We start from the raw sequence: 16,849 nt of genomic DNA on the forward strand, positions 1-16,849 counted from the left end.
ACTCCCTTGATTTCACTTTTCACTTCGACTCAGGTAACCGTAAGAGTGATTTCCCCTGAAAATTTTCCAGCAGAGTCACAATTGTTACACAAACCCGAAGAAGCTGGGAACCCCTGCACAGCAGAGTCTGGCATGCAGGGAGTGAAGAGCTGCACCCTGGGGTGTTGCAAGAAGTTGACCCAGCAGCCCTGGGCCACCCTTGCCCGTCTCCCTTCCCCTTCCTCCTCGTCCCTTTCCCACTCGCCCCAGCCGCCTGGATGTGAAGTGAAGGCTTGTCGTAAATATTCTGCTCTTTTGGTTGCCAGTCCCAATTGCAGATCAAGAGTTAAACTTTGTGTGTTTCCCCATAGAAAATCCTCTCTCCCTCCTCACAAAAGTGGCTTTTTTTAAGCTTTCTTGTCACTTCTGAGCTTATCCTGGGGACACTGGGTGTCTATGACTCTTCAACAGGAAAAAGTTCAGAGCAGAATTCTGGGAAGGCTGTTGGTGGGTTTGCCCATCCCCCTTGAGAACAAGAGTGGATTGTTCTGAGCCAGCTTCGTTGGTGTTTTCATTGCCCAGAAAACCCAGGTCTGCATCTGGGAGAGGTGTCTAGGATCATGGATGCAGAGATGTGGCCCATGAGACTGTGGCTTTCTGCAAGTGGCACTAGCATATGACGTTCAAGTCCCTCTTTCGAGCCCGGTGGAGACTGGGTTGGCCTCGAGCCCCTGCCTCCTGTTGTGCTCTTGGCGGATCGCCTTCCCACTCTGAGCTGTAATCTCGTCTAAATCAAGAGCGAGGACCTGGGGCTGGCCCAGTGGTAGCGGGTGGGGGCTGGAGTGGGTGGAGCAGGGTCTGCACATACCCTCCCCACCCCAGGGAGTGAACCACCTGGAACCTGATGGAAGCTGGTCGTCTTGCCCACAGTGTGCCGGACGGCGCAGACCCAGCCACAGAGCAACCCCTTCCTGTGCATGGATCTCACCTACGTCAGCTTGCTGCTCCAAGAATTCGGCTTCCCAGGAAACAAGGTTCTGAAGGTAAAGACTCACTTCTTGGGGGCCCTCGCGCCCTTTATGGTGTGTGAGGCCGGATGGCTGCTTCCGGCCTCCCAAGCAGGCCTGCCTTTCACATGTGCGCGGTGGTCCCCTCTGCCCCTCCCTTTATCTTTTCAAGCTGACTCGGAAAATCGACAATGTTGAGACCAGCTGGGCTCTGGGGGCCATTTTTCATTACATCGACTCCCTGAACAGACGGAAGAGTCCGGTCTCCTAGCAGCCGAGCTGCCCTGGCGGTCCTTACAGAAGCGGTTTCATCTCCATAACAGACCCCTTTGGGGTCCCTGGACGTGTTAGGAGGAGGCCACAGTTGGGCTGCAACCTCCCTCCCCTCGGCCCTGCAGACCTGCCCTGGATGGGCAGAGGGCTGGAGCACGGCCCAGGCCCAGTACCGCCTCCTACGTGTTGGCTCCAGGTGGGCAGTGAACCAGACAGGGCAGAGGGCACACGCAAGGCCCGGGCAGCGCGGGCCCGCTGTCCCCCGCTGTCACTGTCTACAGTGTTGAGGCGTCCGTGACAGGCGTCCCTGTGACGGGCACCTTGTTTTGTCTCCCTGCTCCTGTCTCCCCCGCCCCCACGGCAGCCCTCCACCTTCTCCCCTAGAATCAGTCAGGAGGTTGCCCAGGCTGTTGTGGCTGCTCTCAGGGTGGGCCGAGTGGGAACCACTGCACCTTCTGGGAGGGGGTTGGGCGGGACACTGAACTCTGGACTTGAGCCTGTTTGTCTCTTCCTTGGGTGTGGATATGCGAAGTCATCCAGAGGCCTGTTTCCTCAGTCCTGGGTGGCTCAGGCTAACTGTTGGCGTGGACACTAGGACTAGGAAGAGGGGCCAGGGAAAATACCTCTCTGTGGCCTTTGTGTGCCCTGGCTCTTCAAAGAAAGTCTAAACATGAGCTGAACTGCTGTTAACTGTTGGTGGCTGTGCTGCATGAGTGACGTCTCTGTGTGGTGCTGAGTGTTTGCGTCGAGCTGTGTTCTGAGCCCCATTTAATGTATCGCTGCCTTGAGGAGTTGACAACCAAGCAGTGTCAGAAGACACAGCCCCCCGCAGGTCAGCCAGGCCCTGGAACTGCCATCTCGTGGCTCCACTGGTGGTAGGGCCACAGCTTGTCCGCTGGGGGCTCCACAGGACACCGACTCAACCCTCTTGCCTCAGCGGTGCAAGCTCTGGCAGACGGGGCCGTGCGCTAGGCTCAGGTACACTCGGCTCAGGTACGCTGGGCTCAGGTTCAGATCCCGGGTCCACAGTCGTTCCTGCCGAAATTGTATGGTACACAGAATAAACTGAACCTCATGTGTTCCACTCATAGTAAAGGGTTTACCAGAGTGTCTGCCGTCGGTGATTCCTCTCAGTGAGCAGCAGCACTCGCCTACCCCAGCACCAGCAGGGAAGTACCTGAGGTCCCTGGGCACCAAAATTTAAACAAAAAACTACGCAAGTGGGGTGACAGAGGTGCTGGCACTATTAAGTCTTGTCAGTGTGTCTGAAGCAGACATACTCGTGAGGAGACAACAGCAGGAGGGCACACAGGGTCTGCCCCTGGCCCTCTGGCATCCCCCACTGGTAACTGGCTTGTGGAGGCCCAGGCTGCTGTAGGCATCTAGTCGGGGAGCCACACACCTTCCCAGTGGTCTGTCAGAGCTCCCTGTCCTCCCTGGGGCTGTGAGCAGCAGCACATTCCAGGGAAGGCATGGTGCTCTCGAGCAAGCACTGAGCCCAGGTTGCAGTGTGTTCAGCCAAGATCTGGCTTTAATCTGGGACAGTTGGGAAGGGGTAGCATGCCAGACAAAACTGGGCAGACCCTTGCCACAAGGACTCTGGGCTCACAGCCTCCACGCGTATCTCAGGACTGATAGAAGGGAGCACGGGGTCTGGCCCCTCGACTTCCCAGGGCCGCGATGGGACCAGAGCAGACTGACTGCTGGATATGCCCTCGTAATGGAGGCTTATGGGGAGAGAAGAGGACTCTGCAGAAAAAAGTAAGAGGCGGATTTTACTCCTCACCTCTCAGAGCCTTAACCTCCCTGTGGGGGAGGCAGGAGAGAGATCCAAATGTAAAACCTTCGATGTTTGAGAAAGTGCTGTGCCAGCAAAATGTTCAAACAGAGGAGGGCTTCCACCCTTTTCTGTGTGTCCCCAGCTGGTCTGAGTGAGGTGACCGTTACAACCCCAGCTCCAGGAGGCAAACCATGGACAGAACTGGAGCCAGCTCTCCTCTGCCCAGTGGTTTCCCCAAAACATAAACCTTGGGGCAGAGGCCTGGAGACCTGCGTGTGACACAGCAGGAAAAGGCAAAGCAGGAAGGATGCTTCCTCCAAAGAAGAAGCCACATTAGGACTAAAGCTAGGAGGCTTCCACTGGACAAGGGCACGAAAGCCCAGCTTCTCCCACACACCTCACCACCCTCCTTGGTCTCCCAGCCCCTCTCCTTCCATAATATCTGACAGTCTAAATATTTAAAGAACTCCGGAGGCAAGGAATCAAAGATGCATGAAGGTAAAAGTGAAGATGGATTTGGTCCCTTTATAGGTCAGTGATCTCACATCTGAAAAAGTGTAAACAACTGGAAGTTTCCCAAAAGATTGCCAAATAAGTCATGGAATATTTTGAGCCCAGCAAAATATGCAAGTCATTTCACTCTGAGTGTCTTTTGTGATAATCAAGTAGGGTTCTTGTTTTTTCAAAAATAGCTACATATGCACATCCCAACATGTAAAAGATGCAAACTTGGGACACATTGAGAATTTTGTTCCCTCCCATGTGTCCCACCTCACAGAGGACATGGTTGTCTATGTGCTCATCTTCCTGACACACCCCACACACTACCTCCTGCCCACATGTCCCACACCATCCTGTTCCTTCTTGGTGCACACCGAGCTGCCTTGGTCCTGCAGTGGCTGCTGGCATTCCCATGTCTGGATGATGGGACCCACAGCCCCCCCATCAAGTGGTTCCTGGGCCCACATCCACGTGCATGAACCATCCTGACACTGCCGCATCCAAGGGCAGGGACGTTGTTTTGTTTTAGAGTGCTGCTTAGAAGCATATGTTAATAGGGAATTTAAAATCTGTGTTAAATTGCAGCCTAAATTGAATGATGATAGAGAAGAATGCAGCGATAGAAATTAGAAAATAATGGAATTAAACTGATTCTTACTCTCTAACATGAAATGAAATGTACTCTCTGATATTCAGGAGAGTTCAGCTTGCTTCCCCTTCATCTTCGCAGGGATGGATCATTAAGCATCTTGAGAAAATAGAAAAAGTGCCAATGAGCTCTCTATCTTAGGTTGAGTTGCTGAGGCGTCCCAGTGGGAGACCTTGTCTTGACTTCTGGGGTTAGGTTCTGAGAAGTTGTTGTGTGGCCTAGGGCATCTATGTTTCCCTGCCCTAATGAAGAGCGAGGATGAAGTCTCAACAATGAGATAATGAAGCGGTCAAAATGGCAGCCTTGCCAGTCCAGAGAACCACGATTGCTCTAGGCAGGTGGAGGTAATGAAAAACCTGTGGAGCTAGGGGCCCTTGTGGGAGTTAAGAACCCTTTTAAAAGGCTACACTTTTTCCGGAAAACAAAGTGTTGAGACTGCCAGAAGAGTTTAGGGAAGGAATTCACTTGAAACACTCCCAACGGTTTACTTGCTGTTCTTACCCAACCTCAGAACAGAAACAAATTCACCCAGTGAAGACGTGAGATCACATCTTGAAGTCTCAGTGACTTTTTTTAAATTGTATAATTGACGTGCAACGTTATATTAGTTTCAGGTGTACAACATAATGACTCAATATTTGTATACATTGCGAAACGATCACCACAATAAGTCTAGTTACCATCCATACATAGGTACAAATTTTTTGTGTGTGATGAGGAGTTTTAAGATCTACTCTCTTAGCAACTTTCAAATAGGCAATACAGTATTGTCAACTATAGTCACCATGCTGTACATTATATCCTCATGACTTATTTATTTTATAACTGGAAGTTTGTACCTTTTGACCATCTTCACCCATTTTTGCCCACCCCCATTCGCCTGCCTCCAGCAACCATCAATGTGTTCTCTGTATCTGTGAGCTTGGTTTTTTGTTTGTTTTGCTTTTTAGATTCCACATATAAGTGAGATCATATGGTATTTGTATTTCTCTAACTTATTTCACTTAGCGTGATGCACTCAAGGTCCATCCGTGTTGTTGCAGATGGCAAGACTCCATTCTTTTTTATGGCTGAGTTGTATTCCATTGTATATATACCTCATCATCTTTATCAGTTTATCCATCAACAGACACTTAGGTTTGTATTTTGGCTGTTGTAAATAGTGCTGCAATGAGAGAGGGGTGTGTATATCTTTTTGAATTAGTGTTTTCAATTTCTTTGGATAAATACCCAAGTGGAATTTGCTGGATCATATGGTAGTTCTATTTTAAACTTTTTGAGGAACTTGCATACTGTTTTCCATAGTGGTTGCACCAGTTTACATTCCCACCGTCAGTGCACATCCCTTTCTCCACATCCTTGCCAACATTGGTATTTCTTGTCTTTTTGATAATAGCCATCCTAACAGGTGTGAAATGACATCTCATTGTGGTCTTGATTTGATCACTAATCTGATGATTAGTGATGTTGAGCATCTTTTCATGTACCTGTTGACCATCTGTATGTCTTCTTTGAAAAAATGTGTATTCAGATCCTCTGCCCATTTTTTAAATCAGAGTGTTAGTTTTTTTGCTATTGAGTTATATGAGTTCTTTATATATTTTAGATATTAACTCCTTATCAGATATCTGATTTGCAAATGTTTTCTCCCATTCAGTAGGTTGCCTTTTCATTTTGTTGATGATTTCTTTTGCTGTCCAGAAGCTTTTGAAAGACCTATACACTGAAAACTATAAGACATTGATGAAGGAAATTGAAGAATACACAAATAAATGGAAAGATATTTCATGCTCATGGATTGGAAGAATTAATGTTAAAATGTCCATACTACCCAAAGCAATATACAGTACAATCCCTATCAAAATTCCAATGGCATTTTTCACAGAACTAGAAAAAACAATCCTAAAAATTTGTATGGAACCACAAAAGACACCAAATAGCCAAAACAATCTTCAGAAAGAAGAACAAAGCTAGAGGCATCATGCTCCCTGATTTCAAACTATACCACAAAGCTACAGTAACTAAAACAATATGGTATTGGCATAAAAATAGACACAAGGATCAATGGAACAGAATAGAGAGCCCAGAAATAAACACACATATATGGTCAATTAATTTACGACAAAGGAGGCAAGACTACACGATGGGGAAAGGACAGTACTTCAATAAATGGTGCTGGGAAAACTGGATAGTCACATGGAAAAGAATGAAAGTAGACCACCATCTTACACCATACATAAAAATTAACTGAAAGTGGATTAGAGACTTGAATGCAAGACCTGAAACCATAAAACTCCTAGAAGAAAACAGGCAGTATGCTCCTTGACATTGGTCTTGGCAATGATTTTTTTGGATCTGACTCCGAAAGAAAAGGCAACAAAAGCAAAATTAAATAAGTGGGACTACTTCAAACTAAAAAGCTTCTGCACAGCAAACAAAATCATCAACAAAATGAAAAGGCCACCCTTAGCCTTTTTTCACTCTCATCATGGTCTCCCCTTAGACCTGTGGGCTGAGAGAAGATCCCCTCCCTGGAGGCGGGGTCAGGTCTGCTCCTTCCTGGTGAACCCCTGGGTCCTGCAGGTACTGGGCTCATGGGGAAGGGCCCTCAATTGCCTACTGAATAATGAAAGGTTGCCTAAAAGAAAACAGGAGAATTGAAAACCCTGAGGATAGGGACACTGAGCTTCCCTCCCCACCCCCCACATTTCATTGTGGAGCCATCGATTCTCTTGTTTTCTCAATGAGAGTGCCTGGCCAGGACTCCACCCAAAGCAAACAGCTAGCTTAAGCGGTTAGCAGAGCAAATAGGTTTTCTGCAGGAAGCTTTCCTTCACTTCCCTCTTGGATGGACTCTTCACAGTTGGCTCAGAGCTTCAGCTGGAATTCCTCTGCACAAAATGAATCTCAGAGGGAACTTGGTGCTGCTTCCTAGAGGCCTAGATTTGCAAAGGCTGCCTGTTTGATGGAGGCTGTGTTTGGCAGTTAAGATCTTTCTAGCTTTTACTTCTGACTTAGTGAAATTTGTTTTTTTTCCCCCGGGGAAAGATTCACTCTGAGCTAACATCTGTTGCCAATCTTCCTCTCTCTCTTTTTTTTTTTTCTCCCCAAAGCCCCAATACATAGTTGTATATTTCAGTTGTGATTCCTTCTAGTTCTTCTATGTGAGCTGCTGGCACAGCCTGGCTCCTGACAGACGAGTGGTGTGGTTCCATGGGCCGCTGAAGCGGAGTGCTCCAAACTTTAACCACTAGGCCATCAGGGCTGGCTCGTGAATTTTTTTTAAGAATATTTTTATTGAGGTATTTTCATATAGTCAAATGTACAGATCTTAAGTATACAGTTCAACCAATTTTCACAAGTACACACACCCTTGTAGGCCATACCCCTATTCTGTCACCCCAGAAAGTCCCTAGACAATCTCCCCACACTTGGCCCCTGGCAGCCACTGTTCTGATTTCCATTACGACACATTACCTGTGCCAGTTCTGGAACTTTATATAAATAGAATCGTATGGTATGTGCTCTTTTGTGTCTGGCTTTCAGTTGAGCATAATGTTTGTGAGATTGACCCATGTCAATGTGCATATTGGTAGTTCATTCCTTTTTATTGTTGAGTAATATTCCATTATTTCAATGTATACACTTTGCTTCTTCATTTTCTGTTGATAGTCACTTGGGCTGTTTCCAGTTTGGGGCTTTAATGATAAGGGTCCTGTGAACATTCTTGCATAAGTCATTTTGTGGACATATGTTTTTATTTCTCTTGGATGAATACCTAAGAGTGGAGTGGCTGGGTCATATGATAGGTGTATGTTGAACTATTTTTTTTTTCTTTTTGAGGAAGATTAGCCCTGAGCTAACATCTGATGCCAATCCTCCTCTTTTTGCTGAGGAAGATTGGCCCTGGGCTCACATCCGTGCCCATCTTCCTCCACTTTATATGGGATGCAGCCTGGCCTGACAAGCAGTTCATCGGTGTGCGCCAGGATCCGAACCTGTGAACCCCAGGCGCCGAAGCAGAGCACACACTTAACCAACGCGCCACCGGGACAGCCTGTGTGTTGAACTATTTTATAAGAACCTACCAGGCCTGCCTGGTGGCGTAGCGGTTAAGTGTGTGTGCTCTGCTTCAGCGGCCCAGGGTTCTCGGGTTCAGATCCCGGGCACGCACCGTCGCACCGCTTGTCAAGCCGTGCTGTGGCGGCGTCCCATATAAAGTAGGGGAAGATGGGCACAGATGTTAGCCCAGGGCCAATCTTCCTCAGCAAAAAGAGGAGGATTGGCGACGGATGTTAGCTCAGGGCTGATCTTCCTCCCCCCCCCAAAAAAACAACCAAACTATTTTCCATTGTGGCTCTACCATTCTACTCTCTCATTAGCGGGGCTCTGCGCTCTCACCAACACTTGCTGCTGCCAGTCATTTTAATGTGAACCATTCAGCAGGTGAGTTCTGGCACCCCGTTGTGGTTTAACATGCACTTCCCTCGTGTGATCTAGTGATTTTTAAAGAGGCTTCAAGAATCCTGCCCAGGCCAGCCACCTCCCCAACCCCCTGTCCACCCTTGCCTGGCAGGCTGCATGGAGAACCACTGGGATCGACTTTATCCAGTGTTCACTCGTGGGGCCTGTGCGTGGAAGGCAGTGCTAGGGACATAGGAGTCCCTCCCCACAGGGTGCACACTCCAGGTTGGGGGTGGCAAATTCTTCCTATAAAGGGCAGATAGTAGGGCCGGCTCTGTGGCTTAGCGGTTAAGTGCGCGCGCTCTGATGCTGGCGGCCCGGGTTCGGATCCCGGGCACGCCCCAAGGCACCACTTCTCCGTCCAACGCGAGGCCGAGTCCCAAGTACAGCAACTAGAAGGATGTGAACCTATGACATACAACTATCTACTGGGGCTTTGGGGGGAAAAAATGAATAAATAAAATCTTTAAAGGGCAGATAGTAAATACTTTAGGCTTTGCAGGCCACATGGTCTCTGTCACAGGTGCTCAGCTCTCCTGTGGAAGTGTGACAGCAGCCTGAGACAAAATGTAAATGAATGACTGTGGCTGTGTTCCAATCACATTGGGTTTATGGACACTGAAATTTGAATTTCATATAATTTTCACATATCATGAATTCTTTCGATTTCTTTTCAATCATTTAAAAGTGGGTGGGGGCCGGCCCCGTGGCTTAGCGGTTAAGTGCGCGCGCTCTGCTGCTGGCGGCCTGGGTTCGGATCCCGGGCGAGCACCGACGCACCGCTTCTCCGGCCATGCTGAGGCCGCGTCCCACATACAGCAACTAGAAGGATGTGCAACTACGACATACAACTATCTACTGGGGCTTTGGGGGAAAATAAATAAAATCTTTAAAAGTGGGTGGGTGCCCACCTTCACCTACCACCTCCTCAAGTCCCCCTTTGTCCAGCCCCAGGCCCAGCCTGAGGACCTGCCAGGGAGGGGTTGAGACTGGCCTAGGAAGCTAGCCTGATAGGGTAGTAGTTTGTAGGACCAGTGCTGGGCTCAGCCCTCTGCTGAGGGAGTGTCCAGTCTGAGCCCGTGTAGGATGGTCCTCGGGAGTGTCTGAGAGGCAGGGGAGCCCATGAGGAAACTACTGGAGGACTTCCAGCAAGAGGACCCAACAGAGCAGCTGAGGATGGATGAAGGGGAGACTAGAGCCACAGGGAACAAAACGGCTAGAGGCCCCAGACTTCCGCCTAAGACGAGCGGCTGCTGAGACAGAGTCCTTGGGAGCCTGGAGGAGGAGGTGGGACCACCAGGCCTCTGTGTCATTGGCTTCTGATCTGGAAGCAGGCAGGAAGCCACTGGCCTAAAGAAGGATCTGGAGCCCTGTTGGATGTAGGTGGTGGGCAAGGAGCCAGGATAAGTAGGGGAGGAAGATGGGGGAAGGCCATAGGCTGCACAGTGTGAACCCCAGGCCCTGCCCCAGTGGCTTCCACCACACACACAGATGCTCCCCACAGGGGCGGCTCCTAAGTGTGTGTGTGATACACCACACTGCAATAAAGAGCTTTCCCAGACCCCACAGGCTCACTTACACCCACCTACCCCCAATTATATCTACGCCTAACGTTCAACCATCATCCTTAGGTCTGGCAGCCTAGAGGTCTGCCTGTCCTTGAACTTCATGTAAACGGAACCCTTCAGGATGTGCTCATCAGTGCTGACTTCTCTCACCCAGCATTATTCATCTGTCTTATTGGGTGTGGTTGATCATTCACATGGCTGCAGATTATTCAACTGTGGGAACATGCCACGATTTATTTATCCACTCCAGTGTTGATGGACATTTGCATGGTTTCCAGTTTGGGACTGTTTTGGATAGGGCTGTTAGGAGCATTTTTGTACATGCCTTTTGGTTGGCATGAGCATTCATTTCTGTTGGATATTTTCTTTGGAGTAGAATTGCTGGGTCAGAGCTAGGTGTTTGCTTAGCTATAGTGAATACTGTCAGTTTTTCAAAGTGGTGAAAGGTCCCTACCTGTAAGGACTCTTGTAGATGTAGAAATGACAGAGGCCAAGATGAGATGAGGGTCGGTGGGAGCAGGACTGAAGCCAGGGACCCAAAGACGGCCCTGAGGAACACGAGCGGTGATGACAGTGGGTGCAGACCTGATGGTTGCTGGCGAGAAAGAGCAAGGGGGCTCCCAAGCCCAGGGCCTGCAGGTAGGAAGCAGGTGTCCCTGGCTTTGGAAGGGGAAAGGGTGCTGAGACAGAATCTCATGCGTGGAGAGGGAGAGAGAGGTAGGCGGGAGTGGAGCACAAGTCCAGGACCTCATTCTCAGCTCTGCATGTTGGGAAACTCAGCTTCATTCATTCATCCAGGCGTAAGCACGTGGCAGGAAATTGTCATGTAGCAAGTCTCAGGAGATACCAGTTAATAAAAAGAAAGAAAGAATTTGATGTATTTATGGTGTGGCATACCTGGTCCCCAAAAAGGCATTAATTGTCCCTCATAGCCCAGGGGTCAGCTGACCCAGAATCACAGCACAGTCTGGAAACTCCAGGTCAGAAGAGAGCTATGTGTACTGGGGGGACCCCGCTGTCCGGCCCAGCTGCCTTGAGGAGCTGCCTGCTCCCCTCCCCTCTCAGGACTCTGCAGCAGGGAGTATGGATTCTTCAACACCTCCTTTCCAATAATCTTCATCGTTAAAAACTTCTGTCCGGGGCTTGCACCTTAAAGCCTTGGCTCTTAAGATGCTCCCAGGACCTGGGGGATTGTTTGAAATGCAAAATGTGGCCCCACCTCAGACCTGCTGAATCAGAATCAGCTTCCTAACCAGACCCCCAGGTGATTCTTACAGGAAGCACCATCTAAGGGACCTGCTGTAACTGTAACCCAGGTGAAGCTGGGCCTCCTGGAGGCTTGACCCTACCTGAAGATGCTTCCAAGAAGGTAGAAATCTGACTCAAGGAGCCTTAAAGGATAATGGAGCTCTTTACCCTGGCTTTCTTATGGGATTTTTACACAGCTCATCACACAGAAAGCATCCTGAAGTTCCTCTTTGACGGTCTCGCCGTCTTGTAACAGCCCTTCTCTCTTTCCCGCCCACTGTCTTTGTGTCTCCTGTGCATGTGGAGCATAGCACGTGGCCCAGAGTCGTGCAGAGCAAGTGTTGGATGAATGCTGAAGACTTTGGGAGCTCACAGGCCAGAGGAGCAGGTGCTGTGGACCAAGCACCTCCTCTTCCAGCCTGAGGGGCGTCTCAGCCTCACTCAGCCCCACCTCACAGGGCTGCTGACCCCACCAGGGCACACAGCAAGCACAAGTCCCCACTCCTCCCCAGCCCTCTGAGGGGATGTGCAGGCACACTTGGATAGCACAGCCAACCAATTCAGAGACTCGTGCTTTCCAGGGTGACTTCCACAGGCGGTGGTTATCATTCATTTACATTAATATAAGCTGTGCAAAGACTGAGACTTTCTCACTGTGAGCTTAACAAACTCCTGGAGAGACAGGCAGTGCTACAACCAGGGCTGCCTGCTGATTGGAACCTTCTGCTCCATGCGATGCCAGGAGGTTTCTGCTGAGTGACAGAGCGATATTGAAGACCCCTGTTCCTCTAGGTGCTGCTTTCCTCACGGGGGCCTGACCTTGAATGAGCAGGAGATGGTAGGTGCAGGCATGCACATCAGAGTTCTGCTGCGCCTGGCCCCCTGAGCCCTCCAGGCTGTCGGTTCGCCCTGCCCCTTGGATGAAACCGTGGTCCCCCAGGTCACTCTGGAGCAGCAGAAAGTCCAGTCTAATATTCAACTCCAGGGTAATCATCAAAACTCCAAGGGCTTGTCCAGTTCAATCCCCCAAAGCAGGGGAATGTTTCTGGCTTGGAGGATGGCAGGGTGATGGCCCTGAGGTATGACCACCACCTTCTTTCTTTAGCATGTTCATCGCCCCTGTCCCTCACCAACTGCTGTTTGCGCCACCCTCCCTTCTGGAGGAGGAGGGAAGCACCTGAGTGAGTCCATGAGGTGGACATCTCAGGCTTACTCTTGCCACCTGGCTTTAGAACTAGTCTCACAATCACTTAAGAAGTAGGAACCTTAGGCCTGGGTCACAGACATTGGCCTCAAGGCCCAGCTGAGCATGATGAGACGGTGTCCCTCCAGCCGCACACTGGGCAACTCCATGGTGCATTTACAGTGGTCCCCCCTTATCCGTGGTTTCACTCTCCACTGTTTCAGTTACCCATGGTCAACTGTGGTCTGAAAATATTACGTGGAAAATTTCAGAAATAAACAATTCGTAAGTTTTAAATTGCACACCGTCGTGAGTAGTGTGATGAAATCTCACACTGTCCTGCTGCATTCCACCCAGGACGTGAATCATCCCTTTGTCCTGCTTATCCATGCTGTATATGCCACCTGCCCGTTAGTCATTTGGTAGCTGTCTGGGTTATCAGATCGCAGTACTTGCGTTCAAGTAACCCTTGTTTTACTTAACAATGGCCCCAAGGTGCAAGAGGAGTGATGCTGGCCATTCGGATATGCCAAAGAGAAGCCGTACTTCCTTTAAGTGAAAAGGTGAGAGTGCTGGACTTCATAAGAAAGGACAAAAAATCATATGCTGAGGTCGCTAAGACCTACAGTGACTTTTATTACAGTATATTATTATAATTTTTCTATTAATTATTGTTAATCTCTTACTGTGTCTAATTTATAAATTAAACTTTATCATAGGTATGGATTATAGAAAAAAAGCATATATGTAGGGTTCGGTACTATCCACGGTTTCAGGCATCCACTGCAGGTCTTGGAACATGTCCCCTGTGGATAAGGGGGGACATCTGTACTAGCCTTCCTACTAGAACCAGGACCTGGGTGCTGGGTTATAAAGGCTGCCTGGGGCAAAGATTCCCACATTTGCACAGTAAAAAGAATGCCCTTGGAATTCTGGATTTGGGGCTTTGCTTGTAACAAGCCCTACAGAGAGTTCTTATCAGCAAGTTTGGGAAACTGCCCTAGTTGGTTATTATCTGCACGTCTGTAGGCTGGGTCCTAGGAGTCTTTACTATATTACTATGGTATATATAGTAAACTGTATTATAATTCTATACTATAAGTGATGTTGTGTCCTTCCCAGTGCCTTGAATCAGGAGGCACAAGTCTCGGTTTGTCCCCTTATTGGTGATGCTAGGTTGAATCACTTCATGAGGCTGGAGTCTGTCATCTCTCTCCATTGTAAAATGCCTTTTCCTCTTTATAACTAATAAGGTGATCTGTGGGGTGATACTTTGAGACTGAATGAAAATCGTGTTCCCCTGCAGCCACTGTCCACTCCTACGTTTACCTGGCATCTTTCTGTAGAGAAGAGCTTGCTTCCTTCCTCCTTACTCCTGTTTTATTTCCTTTTAGTATCACTCTGGTCTGAAGGATTTTTTTTTTAACATCAATGTGTATACATTGTCACTAAGAATATCTGTTTACCTACCCCAGTGAAGGGAGAGACCCAATTCTACAATGTCATTCTAGCTGGGTAATCTTCATTCTACTGAGCTTTACAATTACCTACCTCTCAAAAATAATGCATTTGTTGTTTGCCTCCCATTTCCTGAAAGGCCAGGTCTGTGTTCATTTGCAAACACTAACATTACTGTCATTTCTGCATCACATCCTTCTTATTCCTGTCTTTTCATTTATCATTATTGTATCATCCTTTACACCTTCCTAGTTGGTTATGAAAATTGTCATTCCCTTTAGCAACACAATAGTTTATGATATTAATTTTGAGTATAGAGAAATTGTGTGGGCTCACGCAGTGGAGCAGGACTTGGCCCTGGGGGTGAATCTTGGTGGTTTCCCTTACTAGCTGTTTGAGTTTAGGGAAGCATCTTAACTTCTCTGCAGTTCTGCTTCTGCATAGTCAAGTGGTGGTCACAGAAGGCTATCTGTGGGAACCATGAGTTAGTACATGCATGGAGCACAGTAGGAAGCAATAACCGTTAGCTCTCCCATTCCTTACCCAGCCTGCTCCATGGTTCAGTGGTTGAACCTTTACCAGCTTTTAAGTATAACCTACAGCATAACAGAAAACATCCTTGGACAACTTGTTTTTTGTTTTTTTGAACTTTTCCTTGAAATCTGTGCCCCAGAGTGGTACAGCTCGTCATAGGGCACAATAATTTTTATGACTCCTTTCATGAATTTCCAGATAACTCTCAGAGAGATTGCATCAGTCTGCAGATACAATCTGCATCTCATAGTCCTGCCATCAGTGACTGAAGTTCCACCTTGTTGGCTTAAATCCCGAGGGAATAGCTAGTGCAGGACTGAATTCAAGAGCTGAAGCAGGTGGGTATGTGACTAGGTGGGGCAAGAGTGCAGTTCAGATTTATTGTCCCCTGAGAAGTCTGCAGCTGGAAGAGGGTCCAGGTGAGAAGATAACTTGGAAAGTGTCACACCAGGAAAACTCCTGCACCTGGACCTTCATGATATCTCCTGCGGGCAATTTGGACCTCCGTGTAAGTCAGGAACTTTTGCAGCCCATCAGCCTTAGACCACCAGGAGCAAATCTGCAGTCCCACAAAATTGGGTTTACTGACCCACCGCAGTGAGAGAGCAGGCACGTGGTGGGACCGTGGGGCTTCCTGAGAACAGAGGAAAAGGCAGAGTTCCTGTGGGGTTTGGGGAAACTGACATGAAGCAGCGTTCCCACAGGCTCAAAGCAAAGCAGGGCTGTGTGCAAGTGGACTGGGCCCTATTTCCTTCGGAACCACCGCGTTAAGCAGATGTGGGAAGCTGCACCTGGGGTGGAATGGAGGAGGCTGCGTCTCTGTCAGAGTGACCCAGATCCTTCTTCCTGCCCTAATTTAAAGGGGAAAGTGCCTGAGGGCCTGTGATTTATGGAACAAGGTTTCTCAGTGAGTGAGGAAGCAGTGGTCCCTCAAGGAAGGGTTGTGATACTTCAGGGCCACAGCGTGCCCTGGGGAAAGCTGTCCCCTGTTCACGAACAGTGTCTGTCATCTCAGTCTGGAGATCACAGGCAGGGTGGAGCTTTCTCAGTATAAACTAAGTTTTACTTTAACTGGTATTTTGAGAGCCACCCCAGCCCACAACGCAGGTGACCAGGCCCACCAGGCGTTGGTGGTTGCCTTTCAACCTGTACTCTTTCCCCTAACGTTAACTAGGCCTTGGCCACACCCGGCACCAGGGCACTCGGGTGGAGGGCAACTGGTGACCTTGGGCAGGCGATGGACACCGCCCGGAAATCCCAAAAGCCCCGAGGGCAGGGTCCTGCCTCCTGACTACCTTGGGGGGCAGGGGCATCGCGGAGCTCGCGCTTCGATTCCCGAGCCGTCCAGCTCCTCTAGTCGCCCCCCACTTCTGCCGGTCTCGGCCAACTTGGGGTCAGATCTCAGCTCTTCGGTGGCCGTGGGCGGTCACCTCGCCTTTCTCATCTATAAAACAGGACGCCACTCCCAACGTCCAAGGACTAAAGCCACTCCCCGCGGCGCCTTCCCTCCAGGAGGCCCCACCCCTTCCTTCCAGAGGCCCCGCCTCTCCCGGAGGCTCCGCCCCCGGCGCAGCGCGCAGGCGCGGCGCGCGCTAGCCGGCGTCGCCGCGGTCCCTGGTGCCAGAGTCGTCGCAGCATCCTCTTGTTTGCGTGTCCTCGCTGCTCTCCTCCAGCTGTTTTTCCTGCTCCTCGGCCGGCGCGATGGCGAAGCCGCTGACGGACAGCGAGAAGCGGAAGCAGATCAGCGTGCGCGGGATCGCGGGGCTGGGCGACGTGGCCGAGGTGCGGAAGAGCTTCAACCGGCACCTGCACTTCACGCTGGTCAAGGACCGCAACGTGGCCACGCCCCGCGACTACTTCTTCGCTCTAGCGCACACGGTGCGCGACCACCTCGTGGGCCGCTGGATCCGCACGCAGCAGCACTACTACGAGCGCGACCCCAAGGTGAGGCGGCCGAGGGCGGGCGCGGGCCGCGCCTCTGCCCCGCCCGGAGGAGGGCGGCGGCCCGCAGCCCCTGCTGTTGCGGCGATCGTGCTCTCTGCCCCGAGAGACGCGCGCGGGGACCCCGCGGCAGAGTGTGTTTGGGTTGAGCGTGGGCCCCGTCGGCCCCCGCAGCTCCCCGGTGGTCCACGCTCTGGCCCCTGGCCGAGGAGAATAGCCTCGGGTGGGGCCCCTGCCTCCCCCACCGTATTTTCCCGGGGGGCA

General features: G+C 50.1%; 2 protein-coding genes across 13 annotated transcripts in view; both read left to right on the top strand.

Annotated features, from left to right (window-relative positions):
- ENTPD6 (ectonucleoside triphosphate diphosphohydrolase 6) overlaps positions 1–1,954 on the top strand; it is a 30,203-nt gene extending 28,249 nt beyond the window's left edge. For all 12 annotated transcript variants that reach the window (XM_087445715.1, XM_087445722.1, XM_087445716.1 and 9 more), the window contains 2 exons: positions 910–1,022; positions 1,159–1,954. In XM_087445715.1, coding sequence (XP_087301841.1) covers positions 910–1,022; positions 1,159–1,257 — 212 coding nt within the window. In that variant the 3' untranslated portion in view covers positions 1,258–1,954. The remainder of the gene's footprint in view (positions 1–909; positions 1,023–1,158) is intronic.
- A 14,296-nt stretch (positions 1,955–16,250) lies between these two features.
- Positions 16,251–16,849, top strand: part of PYGB (glycogen phosphorylase B) — a 58,113-nt gene continuing 57,514 nt past the window's right edge. Inside the window, exon 1 of the mRNA XM_004441928.3 lies at positions 16,251–16,588. Within this exon, the coding sequence (XP_004441985.1) occupies positions 16,346–16,588 (243 nt within the window). The 5' untranslated portion in view covers positions 16,251–16,345. The remainder of the gene's footprint in view (positions 16,589–16,849) is intronic.

Source organism: Ceratotherium simum, chromosome 21, assembly GCF_057802395.1.
Source record: "Ceratotherium simum simum isolate JZ-2026a chromosome 21, ASM5780239v1, whole genome shotgun sequence".
In the NCBI taxonomy this organism is placed as follows: domain Eukaryota; kingdom Metazoa; phylum Chordata; class Mammalia; order Perissodactyla; family Rhinocerotidae; genus Ceratotherium; species Ceratotherium simum.